The sequence below is a fragment of the Melospiza georgiana genome, chromosome 11 (genome assembly GCF_028018845.1).
Source record: "Melospiza georgiana isolate bMelGeo1 chromosome 11, bMelGeo1.pri, whole genome shotgun sequence".
Taxonomy (NCBI): Eukaryota; Metazoa; Chordata; class Aves; order Passeriformes; family Passerellidae; genus Melospiza; species Melospiza georgiana.
The window spans coordinates 7,344,319-7,371,538 of NC_080440.1; the positions used below are offsets into that span (position 1 = coordinate 7,344,319).

The window sequence follows — 27,220 nt, forward strand, 5'->3', positions numbered from 1 at the left end:
GGTGCAGTCAGTGACTGGCAAGAGAAGCAGAGAGTGTCCCAGCACCAGAGTCTGCACTCTCACTTTGCTTCCAAATCTCATGTTCAGTGCAGGTGATTTGCAAATGACTTCTTTTTTGCAGAGGACATTTAGACTGGCTATTAAGGAAAAAATTCTTCACTGAAAGTGTCATCAGGCATTTGAATAGGCTGCCCAAAGAAGAGATGGAATCACTAGCCCTGGAAGTGCTCAAAAGGTGTGTGGATGTGGCCCTTGGGGACATGATTTAGTGAACATGGCAGTGTTGGATTAATGGTTGGTCCTTTCAGCCCTAAGGATTCTATCATATTCCATGGCCACAGGGGATCTCAGCGGAGGCTAAACAGCACAAGAGATGGGTCTTTCCTCTTCTAGACAGCCTCTGCAACTCCCTGCCATCAGTGCACAGAGATTTTACAAAGGCACTAATTGCTTCCAGCTTTCATAAATATTCTGGTTTAGGTCTTTAACCAGGATTAATAAAAAGAGTGTGGGTTTGTTTGGTTTTCATGCAAACGCAAGCCTCCCTGAGGGAGATATTCTGTTAAACTCTCCCAAATGGCTGCTTTAAGCAGAGTTCACTCCTTCTGAGGGTTTCTCCCAAGCCTTGGGTCCTGTCTGCTTGCTTGCACAGGCAGTGCCACTGTACCCAGTGCCACCACATAGCAAATCTCTTCCCAAAGCCAAGGCCTCTGCTTTAGCTCTGCTTTTCTTTGCAGTAATTTCCACAAATCATCATCTATACTGATTTCCTCTGTCTAATGGAAAAAACTGGAGAGAGATGCAATTGCTACAGTAGCGATTTTTCTAATATCAGCTGGTTCTTCCCTCTGACACTGTATAAAATGAAAAGAAACTTGAAACATTTCACAAAATACTTTTACTATTCTTCTTCCAACTCTGCTTTTGATATCTGAGGTCACCTGGAATCTCCTTTACTCAGCTGCAGTGGCTCCAACCATGAGAGGTGGGAAGCATTTCACCCTCAGCAGGGATTGGTGAGTGTGTATTTGCTGCTTCTTGTTTGTAGTGCAAACAGGCACAGGCACAGAGGTGGAGTATTCCCACACGGTGAGTATTGCCCCTTACCGGAACTTGCAAGAGAGCTGGTAATGCAGGTACCTTGGATCTCATTTAGTAATTATTCTGGAAAGTGTTTTAGCAGACGCAATTAACTCAGGATGCTGGGAACAAATATGTAGGGGCAGATTTTTAAAACCTCCTGGAGCCTGTTCCAAAGTGATAAGCTAGAAAGGACCATGGGTTTTGCAGCTGTGTTTCATCTTGAAAATGAACTTAGCCATCCAACATTAGCCATCCTTTTAACCCAAAGAGCCTTTGTTTTAAGCATCCTGAGAAAATAGCAATAAAAACCAATATAACATCAAAAATTACTTAGCTAATGCTCCTATTTATCTACATTTACCCACTCATGATGGGTAATTACACAAGTACCCACCGTGAAATAATACCTCTGGAAGTTAGCCACACATAATTTTCATGATCACTCTACTGCTTCCCTTCCTGCACAATTCCTTCCAGACACTGCCTTGCAATAAGATGCAAACAACTGCAAGTGAGAGATGTTTTAGAGGAAGCTGCATACATTTCTCTGGACAAATATGGCAATTGGAAAGAGAAAGCAAGAGGCCTGAGAATTTCTGACCTGACTCTTTCCTTTACTCAGTAAAAAGCATGAATGTTGTAACTGTACATTCAAATACAATCACTGTGAAAATATGGATGTGTGAATCAAGGAAATAAAATGTTGATCACATTGACTGTGATATGTCCCTGCTTCTCTGGACCAGCAAACTTCCAGATGAACCATATCTTGATATTCAGTCAGGCCTTTCAAAACATAACCAAGTTCAAAGTTCTCTAGTGAGCCAAATCTCACCCACTAAAGGACAAATATATTTCTGAAAGTTCTTAAAAAAGAACATGCATGTTTTTTGGTGGTTGCATGTATCTATCTTACATCAATTAATTTAAGGAATCTTTTCTGACAATCTGTCAGAAAAGTCAATTTGTCTTTATAGTCAGATACTCAATGTCTGTGATGTTCCTACCAGCAAAAGTTATTTCTGTCATCCCCAGCTGCTTTCCTCTAGTGAATCCACCTCTGCAGAGTTACTGCAACAATCAGAGCAATCACCACAGAAAACCTTTCATAAAGAATGGTCCAATTTTCCTCTGATCATCTGACAGAGCTTTGTTGCTGTTTTGTCCAGGAGAGGGAAGACAGAGAGCTGTAGCTCTGGAACATCTGCCTCCTCAGCTATGAGGGAGAGCACCTGCAGCTTCATGTCACAGATTTTTTTTTCCATTCTCCTATACAATAAATGACATTTCTTTATTGAAAATCCCAGAGACTTCTGCTTTCTCCTCTGTTGTGTGATCACCTATAGATAATATCATCATATGCACTGATGTAATTTATTATTTTTTTCTGCATAGGCACAACTGGACTCAGGACAAAGGTTTTTTTTTTTCTGATGGATACTATAAATATGGCATCAATCAAAAGAAAGAAATGCCGAACTAAAAGACAACTAAAAAAATAAGTGAACACTGCTGAGGAAGAGACTTTTGAGACATCCCATAACCCTTGTGGTAGTTATCCTTGCATTAGCAACGTTAGGGGCCAAATGGCACTACCAGTTGCTCTATGACCTGTCCCCTAGCAGTACAACCACATACTTTGGGTGAGCAGGGCTATTTGCATTACAGCAATGATATCATGCTACTTCTAGTTGTTTGTCTGGGAAAAAATAAATAGGGAGACATGAAATGAAATGATACTGAGAAAGGCTGAGAGGGGCTGAAAAGTCTTTTCCTAACTTCAGCTTGGACAGCTCCTTTCAATGGGAAGCACACAGAAAACCTTGTTTGCAGGAACTTTAGAGTTTTGCTCTTCCCCACAGAGAGTTTGTCATCCCCAGGTCTTCCCACATTGCTGGCAGGACACACACCATGTGTGATGTGCAGAATGCCACAGCTCTAGCAGATAAGGCTGATGGAAATGGGGAAAGCCATTTTTCATTCTCTACACCAATTTTGCAGCCACTTCTCATGGCTTTTGGAAATGTAGGACCCAGAAGTTTTTCCAGACTCATCTGCTACTCTGTGCTTTTAATTAGAAGTAGGTAAGAAGCTCAGAAAGCCCAGCTGTTGTGAAAACGCTGGAACACATTGTGAGAAGCAGTGCCTATCTCCTCACCCGCAAGCTATTCTCACAGCCCCATCACCATGAGCCAATGTTTATCTATTCTCCCTAAATATTTATTAGCATGAATTAACAGGTGACAGGTATTTTGACATTTAGAAAAGAAGCACTGCTAATTGAGCAGAAAAACAAAACCTTGAAAACACCCACCGACCACAAATACACAAATACATGTAAATGAAGTCTCAATCAGATCTGAAAATCACCAAAAACTAAACCATTGCATACACGATGTCTTCACTGACTCATCCCTCAGAGAGCCTCCTGAAGTTCTCAGCTTGCCCCAGGTAATCTTCAAAGCAGAACACCACGATATCATTACACATGTAATAATTAGTGACTTGGATGAAACCTTTACCAGCAATATCACTTTTCAATTAAGACTTTTAGCGGCACCGAGGTGCAAGAAGAGTTGCTCGGTGGAAAACAAATGCCGTGAGCCTCAGGTCTGCGGGGATTCTTGTGGCTCAAGATGCTGCGAGGACACAGTGTGGGGCTGTGGGGGCACCAGGGGCACAGCAGGGACATTGGAGTCCGTGGGGACATTGGTGTCCGTGGGGACATTGAGGACACAGCAGTGTCTGTGTGTGGTTGTGGAAGTTCGGAGAGACAGTGGGTTCTGTGGGGACACCGTGGTGCCCGTGTGGGGCTGTGGGGACCCTGAGGACACCACGGTGCCTGTGTGGGGCTGTAGGGACATTGGGTACACCACGGTGCCTGTGTGGTGCTGTGGTGACACTGAGGACACTGCGATGCTTGTGTGGGGCTGTGGATACACTGAGGACACCGCGGTGCCTGTGTGGGGCTGTAGGGACATTGGGGACATCGCGGTGCCTCTGTGGGGCTGTAGGGACATTGGGGACACCGCGGTGTCTGTGTGGAGCTGTAGGGACATTGGGGACACCGCGGTGCCTGTGTGGGGCTGTGGGGACACCAAGGCACACGCTCAGCACCCCGCACCTGCGGGACCCCCGCGGCCATGGCGGCGGCGAGACGCGCACCGGGCATGCGCGGGGCCCGCTCTCCGCTCGCTCCCCTCGCCCCGCGCGTGCAGCACCGCGGCCAGCGCCCGCGCGCACGGGGAGGGGCGGGGTTGGGCGGGGGCGCGCGCGGGCGCGGCGGCGCGCGGAGCCGGAGCCGGGTACGGGCACGGCGGCGCCGAGCGGAGCGCAGCCCAGCGCGGTCCGGAGCTCGCCCGGCCGAGCCCAGCCGGAGCCGCCGCGATGTTGGACCCGTCGTCCAGCGAGGAGGAGTCGGAGGAGCTGGTGGAAGAGGAGAGCGGCAAGGAGCCGCTGGCGCCCGCCGCGGCGCGGCTCTCGCCCAGCCGCCCCGGCGAGGGCCCGGGCGGCGGCGGCGGCGGCGGTGCCGGCGGCGGTGGGAGCGCCGGGGGGCTGCAGCCCGGCGGGCGCGGCAGCAGCGCGGCGCGGCCCGCTAGCCCCAGCCCCTCGGTGGCCAGCGAGAAGGAGAAGGATGAGCTGGAGCGGCTGCAGCGGGAGGAGGAGGAGAGGAAGAAGAAGCTGCAGCTCTACGTCTTCGTCATGCGCTGCATCGCCTACCCCTTCAACGCCAAGCAGCCCACCGACATGGCCCGCCGGCAGCAGAAGGTACCGGCCGTGCGCTGCCCTGCCCTGCCCTGCCCGGCTCTGCCCTGCCCGGCTCTACCTCTCCTCTCCATCACCCACCCACCTTTGGCTGCTCCCTGCCATCCATCCTGCCCCCTTCTTACCCACCCGCTGTTGCCTTACCCCTGTGCCCGCTCTCCAGATCCCCCTCTGTCCGCATCCCTGCCCACTCCTCGCCTCTCCCGCCGCTGCCGGGCCTGCAGCTCCCCGGGCACCCCAAGGGCACTCCCGGCTCAGGGCACCTTGGGCCCACGCGGTGCGCGGTGCTGGCAGCAGCCCTGGCTCGGGGCCCGGGGCAGCCCCTGACCCCCTGTCACCCCCCGTGCTGCTCCCCGACATGCTCTCCCACACAGAGCCGGTGACATACTTCGTTGCTTCTAGTTACGCAACGTCGGGATTCGGGAAGTTTGGGATGTTGGCCTCTAAAGGTTGTCGAAAGGAGAGAAGTGGGTGATATTGCTGGAAAAAGCCAGGCACGTGCTGTTGGCTCCTGCAATGGGACTCCACAACTCCATGCTTACTTGCAAAGTTTGGTTAAATGGGAGTGCTGGCACTGACTTGGGGAGTTGCCAGCTTCATTTCAACTTCTTGCAAGTGTTTATGCTTGGTGAGCTCCCCGAGACCGCCTTCCCGGCGGAACGCATCAGCAGAGATTTGCGGTGAAGTCTCTGCCACAGTCCTGACTGTCCTCCCCCAGTGTGTCACCACAGCAGGGCCGGGCGCTGCTCCAGGCAGAGGCTGGGCAGAGTGCTTCACCTGGGCTCCCATCTGCAGGAGCTGTCCTGGAGCTTGTTTCTCCTCTGAGGCACAAGCTCATGGGCCAGGGCAGATTAAGTTTCTTCTGGATCTGGACACAGGCATCTTTCAGTCAAATGTAGCCAACTTCTTCCTTGTGGCAGCCAGAGTTGAGTCTGTGATGTAATGTAGCTCTCTGAAACAGCTGGCTGATTTTTTGTCACCATTTTTGGTTCGGTTTCTTAGACTGCAGTTTTAGCCTTGATCCTGTTCTGTGTTCACAAATGACCTTTACAATTCAGGCAGACTCCTGGATGTATTGATGCAAACGACATTCAGTTCTGCTACACCACAGGACTATTATTAGTCATTGCAACATACGGAGGTAGGAAAGTGTATCCGTACTGTATCATGTAGTTTAAAGGCAATATAGGACAATCTGTTGCTGGAAGCTTGAGTGATCTGCTTTTGTTTGCTGAGCAAAGTACATAGCTGAAATTATAGCCAGGTTTGGAGTTTCTTCTATCTGTTCTTTTTGCCTACAATGCTTTTCAACAGATTGTGAATTTCCAAAGTAGTTTTGGCTTTTGTTTCCCTGTGCAACTTCTTTGTGTTAGAGAAAGATGATGAAATTTACATTATTGTTAGTTAGTTTCACTGAAATACAAACAAGTAAGTCTTGTAACTGTTTCTCACATAGAAGTGAACTGAAGATGAAACTTACATTATTGTTTGTTTCACTGAAATAAAACCAAGTCAGTCCTGCAACTGTTTCTCACATAAAAGTGAACTGAAATTGACAAGTAGTTCATCCAAAGGAGCGTGCAGCATCTTAGCAGTTCAGAGAAGAGTGGCTGGGAAGGACAGTTTATAGTCCCTGAAATCAAAATAGTGCACTGTGAAAGGACAGGAGAAGGGAGAGGAAAAGGTGGGGAATAAAGTGCAGGTGAAACAAAGAAATGAGGAGTAATGAGAAAAATTACAAAATGGCAGCAATATTCAAGGTTATGTGGAAGTTACACAGGATCTTGGGAATAAATAATCCGTTCTCCGTGAAATGAAGAACATAGGGAAACAGTTCTGGCTTATTAACATAGCTAAAATAGGTGTGTCTTGGGGGCTGACCCTCTCCCCTCAAATTTAGCAGTGAAATGGAATTGGGAAAGCTAAATTTACCATGATAACACATGTCAAATTGAATTTTCCTTTGAAAAGGTGAATTAGTTCTAGTTTTTTGTTTTCTCTATATCCCTATATTCAGTTGGCATGCTGGGAGTAGATCCTTGCCCTTTTTTCTTTGCCACGACTCCTGTTGAAGTCAATTAAAGGACTACCAGAGCCTGGAGTTTGTTGATGAACTTCATGTGCTCCTCTGCTTTGCTTTCCTAACACATCCCTCTGGGAATGTCTCTTCCTCTCTGACTGGAGGGAGACCAGAGGGTGAAGGTGAGCTCTAGAGCACCTTGCTTCAGCTGCAGTGTATTGGTTGGGTTTTCAGTAATGATGAAAGTGTCAGGTGCTCAGGACTCACCAAAGTGGAACAAATGCATTTTGCTTCTTAGGGGAAAGGTGAGAGAAATCTGGATTTTGGTCCTGCTCTGATGGGGGCTCTTGGGTCAGTTTGCTCATTGGCAGAGGAGGGATAAACTGCTTCCTTTCCCATTTGCCTCTCTACCCTCACAGTCTGCAGTTTGCAAGGGAATTGTTTCATCCTTGAAGAAACAGGGAGCAGAAGATCCCCAGGTATTGTTATTTGCAGTCTCCAGGCTGGTGTGCAGGACCACACTCCCTCCTTCCCCAGTGGTGCTGGACACAGAGGCTGCAGGAGCTGCTGCTTGATCCTCTGCATGTGCAGGGCCCTGGAGATGCCAGGCCTGACCCTGCCCATCTGCCCATGGACAGCGTGTCTGGGAGCCCCACTGGGGCCCTGCCCAGCTCAGGGGACCTGACTTCACACCAGGCATGCCAGGGAGGTGCCACCACCGAGGTGTCTGGGCAGACCTGTGCAGCAGTGAGTGCTGGGGACCTGTCCCCAGCCCTGCTCAGCAGGTTCTGCCCAGTGCTGGAAGGAGAGGGGTGAGGTTTGGCTTCACCGGGCTCACAGCTTTAGAATGGGAGATGCTGTGACCCCGAGCACAGCCCAGGCAGGTGGCAATGGCTTTGCAGGTGAGGCAGTGAAGCTGCTGCCCTGCAGAGTGGGTTCCTGTCTGGGGTATCTGATAACAGAGAGCCCATCCCCACCACAGCTGGAGGACCACGGCTGAGATGGACTGTGTTGCAGCCAGGCTCCCAGAGCCCAGGCAGCTTCTAATAGCTTCACCTTCTTTGCAATTTCCTCAGATAAGAAAGAGTTGATTTTGTTGTGTTGTGGCCGCAGCATTGAAGCTCTTCCTGGACTGTGGATCCCTGTTCCTCCCCTGGGGAGTGTAATCCTCCCTGCTTGTTCCTGCAGTGCTGTGTCAGAGCTGGCTGGTGCCCTGGGGGCTGGGAACACACTGGGAACACACTGGCACAGCAGGCACCAGTTGTGCAGCCACACAGGCATGTGTAGTGCTCAGGAGCTGGAAAATGCAGCCTGGTATTCTGCAGCACCCATGAACCCCCCTGGAATAAAGGGAACTGTGTAGTTAAGGTGCTGCTGTTGCACCACAAAGGTAATTACCTGCTGTTTGATAAATTAGAGTGTATGAGAGCAAAGAGAGCAGCGGAAATGTGTGAATGGATGGTGTAGCTGGGTACTTACTGCATGTGGGCATGACAGCTCTGCTTGTTTACACCAGCAGTAAGCTCTGTGTTTCAGATTTTCAGATTAATTTAAGCAGATGCCACTCAGAACTGGTATTTTTCTGACCCTGACACCCCAGAAATTTCTGCAACAGAGGAAAAGCTGTTTTTTAGATGAGTGTGTTCAGGTCTACACCTCTGCTTTGGGTTTATTTTGATGTTTATGGGGTAAGGCTCCACTACAGTAACTACACATCTGTGATGTCTACCTGTAAGTTCTTCTATTTACATCTCACTAGCACTATTTCCTAAGGGAAAAGAAAAAAGGCTTATTAGATACCTGCCTGTGCTGTCTTTGCTTCCCACTTAGTTTTCTTTTTAAAGCCACCACTGAATTCCAGGCACATTAGAGATGCAGACAATGGTCTGCAAGATACTCATCCCTGTAAGGCTTGGTGAAAATAGGGAGATTTCATTTTTATTTCTACCCCAGATGGGAGGAAGGTGCAGTGTGTGGGCAGCCATTACTAGACACTGGGGAATCTGAGCAAGAGACCAACTGAATGAGGAGGAAAACCTCCCATCAGAGCTTACAATATTGCTGGATATGGAAGGCTCCGGCCTCATGATGCAGCTCAGGAGGAAAGGGCTTTGCCAGCTCCATGGCTCCCAGAACAATGTGTTTTATTACTGCAGATGGCACTGAGCTTGGTAATTGCCTGCCCAGGATGTGTGTGGTCTTTTCTCTAGATCATGCTGCTTTGTTGGAAGTAGAGTGGAGACGACCAGCCGTGCTTGGTGCCTCTTCCCACTTGTTCCCAGCTGTCTGAAGCCTTTGGGAAGACAGCTCAGCCAGCAGCCTAGGGATGTTGGACAAGGTGTGTGTCTGTAGTGATGCAAACCAAGCATCCTTGGATGTGGGTTGCACCTTTTGCTAAATATCTCTGCAGCTCAGCAGTCAAAAGGCACAGCACAGCCCTGGAATTGGTATTTGCTCCTTCAAAATAGCATAAACTGAAAACACTCGTTGGGAAAGGGGCAGCAGGAAGAACTTTTAAGGAGAGAAAATGAGGAGAGCACATTAGGTCAGACATTGTTGCAGCCGTGGTTGCCACTGCCTGTTTTCCTTCCTGCAGAACAAGGGAGCAGGCAGGCAGGAGAGTAAATCAGCTCCCAGTGGGATAAATGCAGGATGAAAAAAGTTCCAGATTTGCTGCAGATTACCAGGGCTACTCCTGGGAGAAGAGGCTCATGATTTGGGTCCCTGTGTAAGCCTGTGGGATGACGTCAGGTGCATTAGCAAAATTCTCAGTCAAATTCAGCAAAGCGCTTAAGCTTGTGCTTTGCTGAATGGTGATTGATTTAAGCACAGTGCTTAATGCAGAACAGGTGTGAGGGGTCAGAAACTGTTCAATTGGTTACAATGCATCTTAAAATAATGAATGCTGCCATTTCAGCAGGCTCACAGATGCTACAACAGTTAGGACATAGGAAAGCTAGTGCAGCCTTCCAAATAACCACATCTTCCTTATCGTGGGTTGGGTTGTTACTCTCATGCCATACTTACACAAGTTCTCTCATAAAAGCACCAGCACACTGTTCTTCTGGGACAGACTGAACTCAGGTGGTGTTGGGACTTGTTTTAGCAGTTTTCTGCTGGAGGAATTTGTTTTTGTGATCAGATTCTGCTCTGCTGGTCCCAAGAAACCCTTGGAGACTTTAGGTTTTCTCAGCTCTGAGGGCAGGAGAGGTAAAGATGATGCTCTGCTTGTTTTCTGTCTGTCCCTCAGTTGCTGTCTAGTCCTGTTAAGAAGCAGCTGCAAGGTCCAGGCAGCTCTGAAGCACGAGCTGTACCTCATGTACAGCTCTGTAGTTGCAGCAAAGCTTGCAGGAATATTATGAGTGCTATGCCTGTGCAAACCTGGAGGAGTAGTTAGGGGCTGACTTCACCCCTTAGATGGCTCCATGTGGGCACAGGCCACTGCCACCATCAAATGAGGGCTGTGTGTGTGGCTGTGCCCAGCTCTGTGCCAGCCCTGAAGTGAAGGTGAGCCTGCCTGCAGAGCATCACCATGGCAAGGAAGGTCTGGCACATCTGAGATGCTGTGCTGCTTAGCAGTGTGGAGTGCAGAATGTGATTACTGTGCTCAAGTTGTCTGGAATCTGCAGAAAACAGTTGTTTTCAGTTAAAACACTTATAATTTATTTTGCCAGTGTCTTATCTTAATTTAATTTTAGGAGATATTAAATATTTGTCATACTTTGGCTATTTATATACTTGCAGTTTATTGGATTGTGAAGTGGGTAATTAAATAGGCTGTGAGCTTGGTCTTTGGCTGTTGTAAAACTTTGCAGTTCCTGATCCATAGCCTGACATTTCAATTATTGTGGGTGGCACCTCTTGGGCCAGAGATGCTACTAACTAAGAGTGGAGAAGACTTATCTGATCATGCAGCTCCAACCCCTGCTACAGCCCATTGTTTCAAAAGGTGTAATTTATGGCCTTGCTTTGCATAGTCTAGACACTCTCCCTGAAGCACTTTGCCTCTTGCACAACTTGTAATTTTTTCTGCTGAATGGTGAGTCACTTGTTCTCCATTTACCTATGTGGCTAGTGGTCAGCAAGTCATTTCCCTATGCAATTTTTTGTTAGCTGGAGAAATATTTAATTTGTTTTTAGTTTATTTAGCAGTAGCAGCCCAGCCATCCCAGCTCTGCTACTGGCAGTGTATATATACAAACCCCAGAGCTGCTGGCAGTGCTGTAGTCCAGAGTGGTACAAGGTAAACATCCTCTTTCTGTTTCATCATGTAAACTTGATCAGTATGTTAAGACCAATCAGTACAGTATGATCAATAAAGCTGTTGCTTGGAGAGTATTGATGTGAATCCAGCTAGTGGCTTCAGCAGTGCCAGGGTTTCACCCCCAAAATGATCTCTAGAAATCAGATATTTTAGTGTGCCTTTGAGCATTAAGACTATTTAAAACAGTAGAGTTCCCTTAAAACAGCAGACAAAGGGACTTGCCCTGGTGATGAGCAGCTCTTCTCCTTATGTCACCCAGGAGGGTGGGTGGGGTTTGATGGGTGGACCCTCAGAGTGTTCCCTTCCTGGAAATAGAACAGGCTGAGGTCCAAGGGAAGGTGCCACCTCCCTGCCCAGCTCTTTTAGAGTGTGGTGCAGGACAATCAGAATTGTCTCTTCACCTTGGATGCTCCTTATGCAAGTGGCACCACCAGCTCCCAGTGGGTCAGAACTGGGCCACCCTTCTTGGAGAGGATGCTCCAAGGTCCAGCTGCCTCTTCATGAGGATGGGTGAGGGGAGATGTGAGAGATGGAAGGTTCCTGGGCAGCTCCCCTGTGTCATTACCAGGGAGATACTGACAAAAATACACAGAGCATCCTAGCCTGGCACATGCTTAGGAAGAAGTAATTTGTGGTACAGGATATTTGGGTTACTTCAGACAGGTTTTCCTCTGAATTGTGTGGGCTTCATTTTTAAGACAGGACATAAAGTGCAGTTGCTGAGTGTTTGATGTTTACCTTTTGAAATTGTTGTTTGAAAAGGTGCTTTTAGTGATAATATTTGGTATTGTTTGTCTGTGATTCAGGCTGATAAAGTCAGACATTTTCTAGAATTTAAACACCTGAGTCAAAGTGTCATGCAAATATTTATTCATCTTGGGGTAAGTCATGCTGTGTTTGTAGTTGTCATAGTTCAAAACCTGTCTGTCTACTTCACAGTGAGGTTGGGAGCTTGGACTTTTAATAGTGTCAGGTTTATAGTGACCCTCATGGGTGTCTCCCCATACCTAAATGTTAATATTTGATGAAGAAACTTAATGAAATCTAGATTTTGTCATGTTTTTTAGTGACGGTGTTGTGGTGTTTATCTTTGGGGACTGGCAATGCAATGTGCACATCTTGTAGGAACCTCACTGGCTTTGGTAGGACTTTGGGCTGATGCCACTGTGCATTTGTGTAATACCCTGACAAACAGGGCTGATGGTCCAGCACTGCCTTTTGTGACCTCGTGTGCTGAATTAGGGTGACATTCAAACAAAGGCAGGGCTTTCAGACTTTCTCAAGTGAAGAATCTTCAAATCTACCTTTGTCTGTAGACTCTCTGCCGACCACCTTCTACTCCCTTTTTGGGGTGGGATTTAGATCCACACTTGATGATTTAGGTTTAGCATTTATGAACTGGATCTGATCCTGTACAAGCACGGAGCAGAGTGACCCTGTCCCTGCAAGTCCATCACTCACTGTATGTCTTCAGCCGGGTGATGAATTTTGGGGGGAAAAATTCAATAAACTTTTTGGCAGTGGAAAAGAAGTATTTGTTTAGGATGTTGTCGTTGCCTGAGGCACTTCTGCAGGAGAAAGAGGCCTGGTATCCAGAGCAGCTGCAGCATTGCAGTGTGCACAGGCTCAGTTCAGTCTCTTGGAGCAGGGATAAAAGGGGGTGGTTTGGCTCCCTATTGCCTGTCTGGCACAGGGGTGGACAGTAATAGGGAGGAAAGGCTGTTTTCCAGGCACACACCTTGAGGAGCTACTGATAGAAGAAGCTATTTGTTAATAATTGTCCTCTTGAAACAGTCTCACAGGTTGCCTTGTAAAGAGCAGTGTCTGCTCCAGAATTTGAATTTGATTTCTAGCATTTGCATTTGATCCTGAGAACCTATTGAGCTGGAGAGGATGGCAGTGAGAGTTTGCAGATTCTCTAAGTTTGTAGCAGCCACTGATGTCTGTTACTTGCACTGTGCTTTCAGTTGATGAGGTTTGTGGGGCTTGCTGACTCCTCTGGGATGCCATTCTCCCTTTCCTGGGGAATTTAAGTTACCAAGGCACATGATGCTAAGTTGGCGTTGCCCTGAGGTGCAGAAGGCTTCAATCCTGTTGAAGGGTTTTGCTGCTTTGAGCACCCCAATATATGACCACAACCCACAAGTTTTTCCCCACCTCCACATGGCAGGGGAGCAGCCCCATGCTTTCCTCAGAGCCCCTCAGAGAGAGACAGCGATTTACCTTTGTTGGTAGGGATGTGGGTGTGTGCATGAGGGTCATTTCAGAGCCTGGAGTGTCACAGCCAACAAACAGACTCTGGCTGGCACTGGAGAGGACAGGGTGCCTGGCTGGTGGGATAAAGGGACTTGGCTGTTAGAGGGAAAATAGACCAGTAATACTAAATACAGCTCCCTGATGTTGGGTCTGCAAGAAGGCACTTACCCATCTGATTTCCAGTTGGTGCTTTGCTTGGAAATGAACTCTTATCCCAAGGAGTGATTTGGGGGAGCCCTGTCTAGCCAGTTGAACAAGTGAACCTGAATACTGCAAAGACACTTTGGGAAGAAATTTCTGGGCTTGCTCTGGCCAGCCTTGAGGTGTGTCTGGTACAAGTGGCTGTGGAAGGGAGAAGCTGCTCCATGAACAGCAGATGCAACCTGTGTTCCACTCAGTGCTCCCCTCAGGTGTCCCTATCCCTGTCTGATGGGTGTGGGCTGGGAGGGAAGGAGCATTTAAGTGTTATATTTTAGGCACAGAAAATATGGGATGATTTGGGAACAATTATTTGCAGCAATCCAAAAGTTCTGTTGGACTGCTGCTGATGCTGTAGTTTTTGCAAGGAGGTGGTTTCACTTTGCCTGATGTGCTCTTGCATGGGGTCAGTTCCTCACACACCTCAGCAGCAGAGAATTTAGGCAGCTGGAAAGTGATGTGCATATCACATAAGCATAACATCAAGCAAAAGGCAATTTTCTTCTAAGATGCCAAACACCTTTTCCTAATTCAGCAAGAGGGTACAAATGCTTTGCACGTTGCATGTGACGAGTTTGCTTTTATTGTCACCACCTTCCTTCCTTCCCAGCAGACTGCTCCCATTCTCCTTGCAGCCAGAGATGATAACAGACTCGTCTCTGCCTCAGGAGGAAGCTAATGGGGTGACGCAGCAGGAGCCAGCTGCCTTGCTACCTGCATGGTGACACTGCAAGGGGGAAGGAAGGCCACAGCCAGCACTTCTTCAGCCATGGGCCAGGCTGCACGACCTGTGCATGCTGCAAAAACCAGCTCTCCCACCCTGGCTCTGCAGGCCACCCTCTGCCAGTGAGAGCTCCAGGCAGAAGCCATCTGCTGCTCTTATGTGGGGATGCTCTGAGCTGCATGGGGTTGGTTTTTGGTGCGTAGCAAAGAGCTAGCTGGAGTTAGGACTGCAGAGACTTTGTGTGTGCTCAGTCATTTGTGAGGGCAGAGCAGCTCCCAAACATGAATCTATGCCGATGCTCTGCATTGGGAAAGAACAGGGAGCTGGGAAGGGCACGATACCTGCTGAGGGACTTTGGAGTTGGGAAGTTTCAGCTTTGCCCCCTCCCTTTATCAGGTGTTTGCTGCTTTAGTCTGCAAACATTCCTCCTCCGGAAGGGTACCTGTGAAGGAGCTGGGGCGGTGAGGAGGGATTGCTGGCAGTTCTCAGGTGTGACTGTTTTCCTTTTCCATCTCCCATTTGCTCTGCATCAGATATGCCCAGGGCTATGCAGACATGATGAGAAATAATACTCTTCTAGCCTCTAACTGTCTCAAGAGAGAGCTGGTGTCCTCAAAAGCCTTGAGTTGATCATGTAGTGGTGGATTATGTTAGCCAAGGCTCTGCCTGGTATGATTTCTACTTGTTTATGGGCTCCTGGGCTTAAGTGGTACCTTCTACTCTAAAAGATGTTGGTCGTAATTCTGAAAAGACTCTCATGGGTTTTATCTGCTCCAAGAGCTACTTCTTTCCCAGAATCTCTCATGACACATTCCTGCAGAGCCTGAGCCACATGCCCAGCAGGGAGAGCAGCAGTTGGTGCATTTGTTCCAGCCTCACTGGTGTAGGGAGGGAAGGCTGGGCAGGAATGGCATCAGAGAGCCTGTTTTTTAAACTGTGAGCTGGCTGCTTGTGTCAGCTACGTGAGCCATGGGCATCCCCTGGAGGGCTGCACCAGCCTGGGAGGGAGTTGTGGGCAGAGCAGAGTGGTGGAGTGTGCCTGAGGCACAGGTAGGGAACAGAAGCAACATGCCAGTAGCAAGGTTGGAGGATGGAGGAAGTGAATTTGACACTGGAATTACACTTTCAAACTTCTGATTTTGCTTGTTTTTAAGTGCTGTTACAAGTGCAAGTGCTTGTGCAAAGGTTGTGAACTGAGCAGGATGGGGTCTCCATGGGCATTGTTAGATTTCTCCATCAATAGTGAAAGCCACTGAAGTGCCTGGACTCCTGTGCTGGCTGATATAAAATGGATGTTTCCTTCTAAGGCTGCATTGCATCCCTGCTGCTGAACTTTTATTTGGAGTTCCTCAAACTATGACCTCTGAAGCCCCTGTGGCAAAGCTCCTGCTTGGTACATATTTCATGCAGCAGGATGTCAGCAATAGAAATTCTTCCTGTAATTTCATCTCTCTGTAAACTCCCTTTTCTCAGCTTCTGTTGCATGCCAAAATATTCCTTTCTGCACAGAAGTCACCCCAAAAGTGAATCAGATCCTGCTGAGCAGGACAGTCTTCCCACTACCTATTTATAGTGCATGCAATTACCCTCCATGCATCTCGGAATTCTAATTGCCTTTTTATTGCTGTTTGTAGTGTGTTAAAGGTTTTTGAATGCTCATGCCTTGTGTTCTCATTAGCTCTATTTATTCCTCCTTTGGCTCCCTTCCTCAACCTCATCAAATTTAGCATCTTCATGCCTTCAGGGCTTTGGACAGCTCTGCCACTTCTGACTTCTCCCATGTCCTTGCTTGTGTTGCTGCTGCAGATTCTTTGTGTTCCCCAGTCTCAGTGTGACGTGCTCTTGGGACCTGTCTCGTGGAAGGGGCTCTGTGCCTGCTGTGGTACCCTGCCATGGTCCCTTTGCTGGGCAGGGTGCCTCAGGGAAGGTGCCTCAGTGTGTCTGAGGCAGCTGTCCTACATCAAACAGGGCTTTTCAGCGTGGTGAGGCTGCCCAGGCAGTTAGGGGCAAGTACATGATTTCCAAATGGGGAGCAGTGGTCAGGAGTATGGGGAGCAGGTGGTAATAGGGACTGGAAGTTGCTATGCCAGGTAAGAGGCAGGTGCTCTGGCCTGGGGTCCCCTGCACGGATTTGTTTTGTCAGGGTGGCACCAGAGCTGTTGTGCCACCAGCGGTCCCCTTGTGACAAGACCCTTCTCTAAAGCCACAGTCTCTTGGGCTGGGGGCATGTACAACTGGTATCACTGAGATTGCTTTTTTAGAGCTTTGTGTGTATCCTGCACCACTTTTCACCTGATGGGCTTGTGCCGCACCTTGGCACCCTGGTGGGTCACTGGGAACAAGCAGTAGCCTCTGTTTGTCTCTTATGGCTTCTTGAGTGCAAAGTCCTTTATTATGTTGTTTGCTTTATGTTTTAGCCTTGTTGTGTGGCATTTCCATGGCTCAGATTAATTTAATTATCCCCCGAGGTGCTTGCTTGCTCACAGTTGTCCAGGACTTTATTGCCCTCCTCTTGTGTATTGAGGAGCCCACACAAATCTGAATCATCAGTAAATGTAATCACGGTGTTTGATGTTTGTTCTTCCAAGTCCGTGATATATACAATGAATGAAACTGGTCTTAATACCCATCTGTGCCTCCCCTTTCAGCACTTCTTATGTTCCAACATGCTTATTTGCTGTGTACAGCCCTGCCACTCTGTCCTACCAGCATTTGTATTGACCAGAGGAAATAATGTTTTATGTGAAATTGTATCAAAATTCTCACCCTATAGGTAATTTATGGCCAGAGCTTGCTATCAGCAAGTCCAGCATGTCTGCTAAGCACAGTGTGTGCTCAGGGAGGGCTGAGCTCAGTAGCCTGCAGTGCTCTGTGTGTTGGGGCTGAGGATGGGTGAGTGCTCCGTGCTGCCAGCCAGCATTCAGTGTCCCTGCCTCTGACATGGTGGCACTTGTGACATGGCTGTGCAGTGTCACTCCAGGCTGGCATCCTCAGCTGTGGGCTCTGGCTGAGTGTGAGGATTCATTAGCCAACAAGAGAGTTACTGAGCTGGAACAGCCTGGAGCTCCTTGGTCTCAGCGGGAGTTTGCTGTTTCAGGTTCCTTGTGAAAGGTGAAAGCAAAGGCAGAGCTTGGCAGTTTGGGCACTGACTGGGGGCTTGAGTTTGAGCCAGGTTACAGGCTCAGCTCTCTGCTCACTTCTGCACAGACTCACACAATTATCCAGATCTTTCTCAAGCTGTTATCAATAAGGTGGTGAAAATATTACTCCTGGAAGACAGAGCTTGTGAGATGCTGGGTGAATTGCTTAGTGCAGGATGCAGGTCTGGGGAGCACTGGGGCTGGACCCAGTGACAGTGGCTGTGCTGTAGTTCAGACACACTCAGACACTGAATACCAGGGGCTGCCCCTTCCGTGACTTGCTGTGTCCTCCAAGCAGCTTTTACAGCTGCTCCCTCTTAAAATAAGACAGTTAATAGTCTTGCATAATTCATGCTTACAAGTTGTACACATTTGATGATAGAAGGAGCCGATGTTTCATTTACACACATGGGGCTTCATATAGATCGTAACAGCTCTGTGCACAACAGCCATGTACCCTTTCCTGCTGTTTGTGTTTGGGCAGGTGGACAACAGCCTGCCTGCTGTTTCCATAGGCAGGGCAGTGCCTGACTTGCTGCAGCCTGCTCCTCTGACATTTCCTGAGCTTGTCACAGGAGCTGCCCTCCTTCAGGAGGGAGAATTGTGGTGTAATGCAGAAGCAGGACAGGAAAATCTTCATCCTTATTGCTCTCAAACCCCAGCTGCTGTATGAAAAGGAAGCAGTCTGGAGTCCTGAGCCTAGTTTTGCATTGCTGGGAGTCCGTGGAGTGAGGCTCTGCTCCAGATGGGCTCTCTGGGGATGCATATGGATGTGCTCTGGCTGCCCTTGCTTGGGGCGCTCTCGGTGCACAGCGCGGCCTTCAGATGTTCGTGCTCTGGTGAGGGCTCAGGCTTCAGGGACAGCCAACTGTGACTAGCAGGACACGGGCATTTTAACTCGTGTAGCAGCTCAGCTGCCCTCTGTTAAAGCCCACACATTCAGGGGAAGAGTAAGACCTCTGATTCCTTCGAAGCTCTCAGCCAAGGGCATGAGAGGCAGTGGCCAGCTAGAAGCAGCTGCCTTGCTGTTGGGTTGCTGCAGCTTTGGGAGGGAGTTACAGCTGCTCCAGTAGTGTGGAAAATCATCTCCATTTATCTCTGGTGTTATGCCTTGGTGATGTCAGAGGGTCTCTTTACATTGCATATATATTCAGACTAAGCAAATCACAGTAGTGATTTTTTCCTATTAAAATTTAATGATGGAATATGACACTTGTAAGTGATTTCTTTTATTTTTTTCTTTAGCCAGTTGTTTCATATGCTGTATAACCTTCATGCTAATGGTAATAATCTTTCCTTGCTGTGACTCAGGGGAATGGATGTGCCTTTTGAATTTGTTTTTTTTCACCTGGACAGAATCTTTGTGGTAATTTGTTGGGTTTTTGGTTTTTTTAAAGAGCTCTGATTACTTGCTTTGCAATGCTATGACCTATATTCAAGGTGAAACTTGTGATAAATATTTGCTTTGGGGAGAGAGGAGCAACCATGCTTTTGAGAAGATTAAGGCCTGTCAGGCAGCAATCCTTATTTCAATTAGACATCAAAATGCAAATCATCCAGACTTCAAAGTATGTCAAGGTGAGAGCAGAAAGGACTTTAATGCATTCTGAGATTAAGTTGAAATCCTTGAGCACTTTAATTGTTCTTGGTTAGTTACGCTGTCTAGGAATGGTGGGGGGGTAAGTTACAGCTGTACAAGGAAGCCCTTCAAAGATACATTTAGTCCCAGGATTTCAGGGAGGGATTTGCTCACCGGGATGCTTGGGAGACTTTGCTGTGTTTGAAAGGGGGAATGACAGAGCTTGGGCAGTGGGAAGACTGAAGTGTTTTTAAATTTCTGCTTGAAGAGATTAGCTATGGTTTTATGAAATGTAAATGAAATTCCTACTCTTCATTCTCTTTTTCTTGTATCTGCTTCTGACTTTTCAAGCAAACAATAATGAAAAATTTGGGTTAAGAATCAGCAAAAAAACCAGCTTGTCCCTGTTGAAACCATGGGTACAAGGTCGTAGCTGTTTATGTAACAAATCTCAGGATTCAAAAAATGTCCTTGGTGTCATCTTGTGCAATTCTTCAGAGGTGTTTATGGAGTCACAGTACCATTTTGCACCAGAAAATTTTAGCCATACACTCTAATTGTACATTGTGTGCCTCTTCGCATGCAGTTTGAGTGATCACATTTTGTAGATATGACACAGAAGCTTAATGAAAAAAATAGCAAAAATGCAAATTATGCATCTATCTTATTTTAAAAAATGCTGGCAGGTAGACTCTGCACTAGACAAACTTCTGTAGACAGAAAAACTCTCTTGAGAGTGTTCTTGAGAGCTGGACCTTGAGTGAAGAGCATTTTCAGGCACCTCACATCACCCCCTTCCCAAGGGAGCCAAGCAGCCAGTGAGTCCCCATGGCTCCCTGGGCCCCGTGGGGCTTGGGGCTCTTTGTGCAAGGCAGCTCTGGGCATTGCTCTTGGGAGCTGCTGGGCCTTGGTAACTCAGCAAAGGTGGGAAGGGCTACAAACAGGGAGGCAGAGGCAAAGAAACAACCTCCTGCATCATGCAGGCTACTGCTGAATCACTGTTTATGCTGTTTCTGTACCTGCTGACTTGATGCATGGAAATAGGGTACCTCTATTTTTAGTTCTTACCTTGTGCATTCATGCACATGCACACTGAAATTATACTTTTTGTGATGGGAGCAGTATCTTGCCTACACAGGGAAAGTATTTCAGAGCTGTGGCACAGTAATGATTCCCAATTTCTTCCTTTCCTAAATTCATCTGCACAAGGAGAGAGTGAGGGAGAGCTGCTTGCTCTCTGTAGTAGTGCAGGATGCCCTGAGTGCCTTGAAGCTGCTGCTGCAATCGATGCCATCCAGACATGGTCCTGCCCCACTGCCTTTCTGGCAGCAGAATTACAGCTGCCAAATTTTATTCCATACCCTGCTGGCTTCCTTTACCCTCTCCTTTTGAGCTTATTTGATACCTAAATAGGATTTATCAACTATTGCAGCAGGACCACAGTGTTTTGGTTTGTTGCTGTCAGTTTTTAATCTGTGATTTATTTTGCCCCTGTTGATGCTAGTGGAGCAATATTCAGCTCTATCAGCAGAGGAAAAGGTCCCAAGATGAAACCAGCACATTTGTTTTGGCAGGAGTTGTGTGTTGGCTGTTACCTGCTGCTGCATTAATTGTGCTGTGAAAACAGGCACCGCTTTTGAAATAATTTAGATATAAATTACCAATGTGAGCTGGGATGTTGAGGTGAGGGAAAGCAGTGACTCGTCAGTACCAAAAAATGACTGTTTGCACTGGGGGCAAGATCTGGTTTATTTTGTTTATGCTGTAGGAAGCCAGTGGTTGCTGGTGGAACATTCCAGTGAAAACAAACATTTCTCATTCTTGTGCATTGGGATTGACAGTGGCATTTTGGGAAGAGAAGAAATAAAAAGTGCTCTGCTTTTAAATGGCTCTGTCATTCATGTATCGTCAGCTTTGTGACACTGTCCTCAGCTGCTGTGACTTCAGAAGCTGAGATTCCCCAGAGCTGATGAGATTAGTTGACTCAGTGATATTCTTTAGAAAATGCATTATTCCTTCCCTGGTATCCTGCTGGTGCACAGGGTGCTGGTCCCTGCCACCACAAAGCCCAGGAGGGAGTGCTGCTGATGCTAAAATGAGTAAAGTCATGCATAGAGTGACAGCAAACTGGTCCAAGTACTGTGTCCCATGTAAGAAGTGTGACAAAAGGCTTGTCAGGATTCTGCCTTAAATTCCTGTGTCCAAAATCTTAAGGTCTGTACTTGGCAACCATGAGGTTTTTCCAACTGCCTTCTTTGATTTGCTCTCAGGAGAAGGTAGCAGGGGAATAGCTGCTGCTTTTGGATACTGGGTGAAGTTTGGCATCACCTGGGTGGGAATTGTGCCTTTGACCTGAAGGTCTCTGTAGCTTTGATTTCTGGAAAGTCTGGTTGCTAAACTGTCATCTCTTAGCAGGTCTCATGTCTTAAAGCACTTGCAGCAGACCCTGTGGCAGCCTTGCTTTCCTTAGCAAGCTTATTCAGAGTCTCAGTATCCAGAAATTAGCGTTGCCTCCAAATTCAGATCCATTTCTTAAATAACCTTTTACTGCACTGTGAGAGTTTGGTCTGGCCAGCAAGGATGACTTAGTGATTCTGGTACTCACTCTGGCCCAGTGATGCCTGATGTCTTCTGGGTCCTTTGTGCCCTTCATCCTTACAGAGCCTTGGCACCCACACCCAGCAGAGAATGGTGTCCTTGTGAAACCCTTGCTGGTCCAGTTTCTGTCCTTGTTTCAGGGATATCAGGAATGAAGCAGTTGCTTGCATCACTGCAGAGTAATTTTCTGCCTCTGGAGCCACGCACAGAGCTGCAGCACGTTCACTCCTCGTTGCATACACAGCCCCGGCTCTTCCTGGTGTGAAAAGCCTGCTGAATTGTTTTAAAATGTCACAGCAGGAAAGAGCTTTATTTCTTGTACTCCATCATTTATGTCAGCCCAACTTGTGAGCTGTTTGCCAGAAGCACGTGCATGGGTGTAAATGCATTGGCTTTACATGGACCTGTTCTCTGTGTGTTTGTGGCTGCCCTGCTGAGAAGCATCGCCAGCCAGTGCTGGGAAACTCCTGTGGCAAAACAGGGAAGAAAGGGAAGAGGAGAGCTGAGGAGAGGTGGGAGGAACGTGCTCCTCTTGAAGCAGAAACACCATTTTTTTCTGCTTCACCTTCCTACAGAGACGAGGAGGGCCTTTGGACTGTGCAGGGACACTTCCCCCAGTAGATGGGAATAAGGAAGAGCAAGGAGAGCAAGGGCTACCCAAGAGTAGCTGTTTAGAAACAGATCCATGGTACCTCTTGGGTTTAGGGGGAGAAATGCTGAAGGTTTGGGCACATTTTTCTGGACCTCAAACTGGACTGCAAATATTTTTCTCCCCAAAGATGTTTGAAGCTAAGCCTCATGAGGCTGACATCAGGTATGCAAGCAGCCCCAGCTCTCCCTGAGGCTTCAATTTTCAGGATTATTCAGAGATTTGCAAATTAGAAAGGTGCTGAAACCAGTTGCCTTGAGCTTCAGTGCAAAAGCATTTGATGGTATGTGGCATCTTGCAGATCAGTTCCCAGGCACAATCCCCTGTTGGTGGTACTTTTCCATGCCTGATGCTGTCTGTGGCCAGAGCTCTCTGCTTGGCCGATAGCCACACTCTGGAAGGCACAGAGGAACCCAGGCAAGGGGAAGAGGCTGAGCACAACCTGTGCAGGGAAGGTGCTCCCAAATCCGTGCTGGCTGCCAGCTCTTCCTTCCCTGTGCCCAGGGAGATGCCAGTGACTGTGCCAGGGATGCTGGGTGTGGGGTATGGGATGTCTCTAAGGTCACCTGAGCAGACAGCTTGGAGGTCAGTACCTCGTTAGAGCAAAGCCATGTGCCTGCCTTGCCTCTCTGCTCTCTAATTGCTGCCTCAGTGCTCCCTCTCTGCATCCAGTAAGCAAGCTGCTGGATAGTTAATTACTGCTCTGCTCTGAGTGCTGTATTATACTCCATTCTGTCAATACTAATTGTTTTATAGAAATATGAAGTACCTCTTCCCCTTTCCTCCAAGGACTTTGAGATGCAATGTGGGCTTTAATGATATCATTCTCCCTTCTGTCCACTGTGAGCAGGAAAGTATCTCCCATTTTCAGTGGCCACTTAGGGCTCTGCTTCTGGGGTCTGTTCCTGTGCCGTTCCAAAAAAGCTCTTTCCTTGTCCTGGTACCTTTGGTGCTGTGTATTTATAACTAATCAATTGCAACCCAAGATCAGAGCTATGATTATCAATTGTCCTGATGAATTCAAGCAGTGCTTCATTACATTGTTCCCTTCCTGAGTGGGGTTTCTTCTTTTTTCTTTTCAACCTTTGGTTTAATAAATAGGTGCAAAAGAATAAGTGACTTAAGCAGGGGTTTTAGGTGGTCATCTACTGAGAGTGCACACTGTAGTGTGTAAGGATAGAACATAAGGAAAATTCCCCCTTTCAGGCATGAAAATTGTCAGCATTTGACATTCAGTTGCATCTCCGTGTGCTTGTATTGAACCAGGTGGTCAAGGTGGGCACTGGTGTAGGTTCTTTGCAGGGGCATTTATAATTTTGAGTGTGTTTTTATTATTGCCCTGAAGTAAACACCAAATAAACCCACATTCATTCATAATTAAAGAAAAGTAAATTTAAATGTGCCCCACGTGTTGAGCTTCAGGCGTGTTTGTAATGACTGATGTTTTGGGGCTGTGCTCTGGTTCTCTTTGCCTCACTGGAGGTTTTGTTGTTAGCTTTTAATCATTAGCAGCATTGCACAGAGCAGGATGAATTCCCTGGTGAGCACCTGTGATCTGTGCTCTCTGTCATGCAGAGATGAAAGAGGAGAGCAGGGAAGAGCTCTCTGCCTGGCTGTGGGAAAGGCCCTGCCACAGGATGCTCCAGACCTGATCCTGATTGCTTTCATACCTACAGCTTCTTGCAGAAACCTCAAAAATGAGATATGGGTGTGCCTGAGGGTGCTGCTGTGATTTTAACAGAGATAGGGAGGATTTGTTGGCAGAAGGGTGGATGGCAGAGTCCTGTTCCCAGTGGGGTGTAGAGGATGAGAGGTGTTTTAGCCCTTCACTACCTGGCACCTTCTGCCCAGCATGTGCCTCTGTGTTGCACGTCCTGGAGCTCAGATCAGGGCTTCATCTGCTGTCAGCTGGTTATACCAAGCAAAAGGAGAATGGCTGGATGCAAGGGTTGATGGTATTCCTCTGTCTTCCCAGGGGATTCACAGAGCAGACCATACTTAATTAGACTTGCTTTTATACTTAATTAGAGTCGCTTTCAGAAAACAGTGCAACTTGTGGTGCTATCAGCACTTTTCAATGGCAAACATGGGAGGGCAGGCAGCACGGAGGAATTGCAGACCCACAGGGCCAGAAATACTCAGGCTGAGAGGCAGGACTGCTGATCCATGAGCTGAATGGTGCAGAATGACTGCTGGCTACTCCCACAGGCATGGCACAGTGCTGGACTGCTGGACGTGCTCAGTGCAGCCTTGTCAGGCTGAGGAATCCTTGTTGAAGGTCTGAAACTGCTGTACCCAGGCTGAGATTACATGGCTGTCAGTGCAAGCTGTGAACTGGGAGGTGACACAGCTTCTTCTTTAGAGGAGAGGTTTTTTGCATATTGTGTGGGATTTATAAACAAAACTTACTCCAATACAGGCTGAATCTTTCCTGTATTCTATTAAAATAGAGGGGGGCAGGAGGCAAAAATTAGCCTTTTAGACTTAATCCTGGTCTTCTTCCTCATCTGTATTGAGCTCTGAGGGTGTTTGTGACCAGAGATTTGTTGTTTGGTTTGGAATTCCTGTACAAGGACTTTCCATCTCAGCTGAGCACTCTCAGTGCTTTCTCTGCTGTTCCTCTCCACAAACATTCAGTGAAGTTTGTGCTGCTGATGTCATCTGCAGGACATTCTGTTCTGTGGTTTTAAAATGCATCCCAATTTCAAACCTGCTCCACTGGGCTTAAGAAAGCCTGTGCTACTGCCCTTGCTGTCACATCAGCCAGGCTTTGGAAGCCTGCGTGTTAACTGGTCTCTGAAAACAGTTTCCTGCTTCTCAGCAACAAATGTGATTATGGTTACACTGGGGAATGGAAGCATGAGAAGCCACATTGTTGCATTAAAGGTCAAGTTGAGTTGATTTTTAATCCTTTGACAGCAGCAGCCTCCTCTCTTTTACACACGTGAGTTCATGTGTGTCTGCCAAGGCACAGGCAGCAGCTCAGAGATGGAGTACCAGGTAGGCCAGGCTTTGCTTCTGGAACTTGTCTGAGGAAAAGAGGCAGTAACATCTTGGCTCTTTGTTGTGTTTTTTAAGAGAAGAGCCTGGTGCTGCTGTGTCTCAGTGGTGCCCAGTGGTGCTGCTTTGTGTCTGCCCTCAGTGGGACTGGGGAGCCCCAGCTGCACTCTGGGGAGCAGTGGTGGCTCCTTACTGTGTGACACCCGCACCTGGAAACCAGCACAGGTTGCACTGGGAATGGGACCAGCTCCCAGGCTGTGCCTGGAGAAAATTTCTAACTAGGAATTTTCTAAATTTTCTAAAAGGGAATTTTCTAAAAGGAGAAAATTTCTGTACATCCCCCTGTAGCATGGGGATGTATACTGTGGGAGGGTGTGGGATCCCATGTTGGGGTGAGTGAGCTCCCACACATGTACCCAGGGATATGCAGCAGCCTGGGATGTCACTGATGATGTTTGTCACCTTAATATTCATCTCCTGTGTTTGCAAATCTTGGCGTGAGCAGCAGATTCTTCTGTTAGTATTTTGGGGCAATTTCCTTCAGTTCCTGATTAAAATGCATGTGTTTTTCCTCATTTAAAAATATCATCTGTATCAAAAAGTTAATGATCACAATACCTGGCTTCCTTTTCCCCAACAAAGATGACAGCAGTGATATAAATAATTCTGTTGCTGATTATAAAATTGCTACCTTCAGGCACGTCTTTATTTTAGGGTTGGATTTTTTGGCTGCCACAATTTACAAGAGAAAGACAGTTAGAAATTTTCTCCTTTTAATATGTAGTTTTCACAACTCTCAAGTCTCTTTATCATGTCAAACTGCTTTGGCTGCCAGGCTGGAAAAAGCAGAAGATTAACGTGCTTTTCTTTTTTTTTTTTTTTTTTAACATGCAGCTGTGCATATGGGTATATGGTGTCTTTCCTGACATAAGATAAAGTCACAAAGATTCAAAGATTTCCTGGGGGGCTTTTGCATTGCTCTGCTATTGTGGTCCTTGCTGCAGTAGACAGTGAATGTTCTTTCCTTGGGACTTTTTTCTTGTCTGATTTGACAGTTACCTTCCTCTGGTTCCTGTATGGTTGTTGTGGGACCACAAACCTTCCTAGCACTGAGGTGCATCAGCTCCAACATGTGCAGAGTCCTGCTGAGAATTTGGATTTTAGTTGGTAGTTTTTGAAGTGAAATCTTAAAGGGATTTTAATGCAGCATTGTATGGAAGCACCGAGATTTGTTTTATTGCTGGGTTAGTTTGTGTTTTTTTTATTTTAGGTGTGGTTTTTTTCCCTCCCACCTCTGTAGGGAGATGTAATGCCTGTCTGGAGAAGTCAGGAGCTGCAGAGACTTATCTGAAATGCCAGCACCATCTGACCACCTCCCAAACAGCCCAGCTCTGTGCTTGCTGGATGACGACAGCAAACCCCATGAAGGGTTGTGCTTGTATTTAATTCTGCATTACAATCCCTTTAATCTAGGATTATATCCAGTTGTTTTCTTCATGCAGGGTGTATGCTGTCAGATAAAAGCAGTAGCATCTGGGAGGAGAAAAACTGCTTCAAACAGGGGCTGGAAACCTTGAGTATCGGCAGGTGCTTTTATCAGAAACATAAACCTGTCTCACAAAAACTGCCCAGACAGGTGCAGGGGCTGACAGGACCCTCCAGCTCTGATAGATTAAGACCCTGGGAAGGCAACTGGTTGCAAATGAAACAGTAATTGCTTTCCCCTCACTGAATGAAATCTTCTCTGAGGCGATTACACAGATTAAAGCTTCCCACTGCAATGTACCAGAATAAATATAGCCTGTGCCTCTTGCGGGGGCTGCTGCAGAGCAGCACTGGCTGCAGGATGCCTCTTGTGAGGTATGGCAGGGCAGCTGGAGGGAAGGGGAGAAATCCTGTAAAAAATAGGGCTGGAAGGACCTGGGCTATCTGAACATCTTCCTC

At 47.5% G+C, this 27,220-nt stretch overlaps 1 protein-coding gene across 12 annotated transcripts in view; it reads left to right on the forward strand.

Moving 5' to 3' along the window:
• Positions 1 to 4,455: 4,455 nt before the first annotated feature.
• Positions 4,456 to 27,220, forward strand: part of CADPS (calcium dependent secretion activator) — a 203,218-nt gene continuing 180,453 nt past the window's right edge. For all 12 annotated transcript variants that reach the window (XM_058031860.1, XM_058031862.1, XM_058031867.1 and 9 more), the window contains exon 1: positions 4,456 to 4,851. In XM_058031860.1, coding sequence (XP_057887843.1) covers positions 4,471 to 4,851 — 381 coding nt within the window. In that variant the 5' untranslated portion in view covers positions 4,456 to 4,470. The remainder of the gene's footprint in view (positions 4,852 to 27,220) is intronic.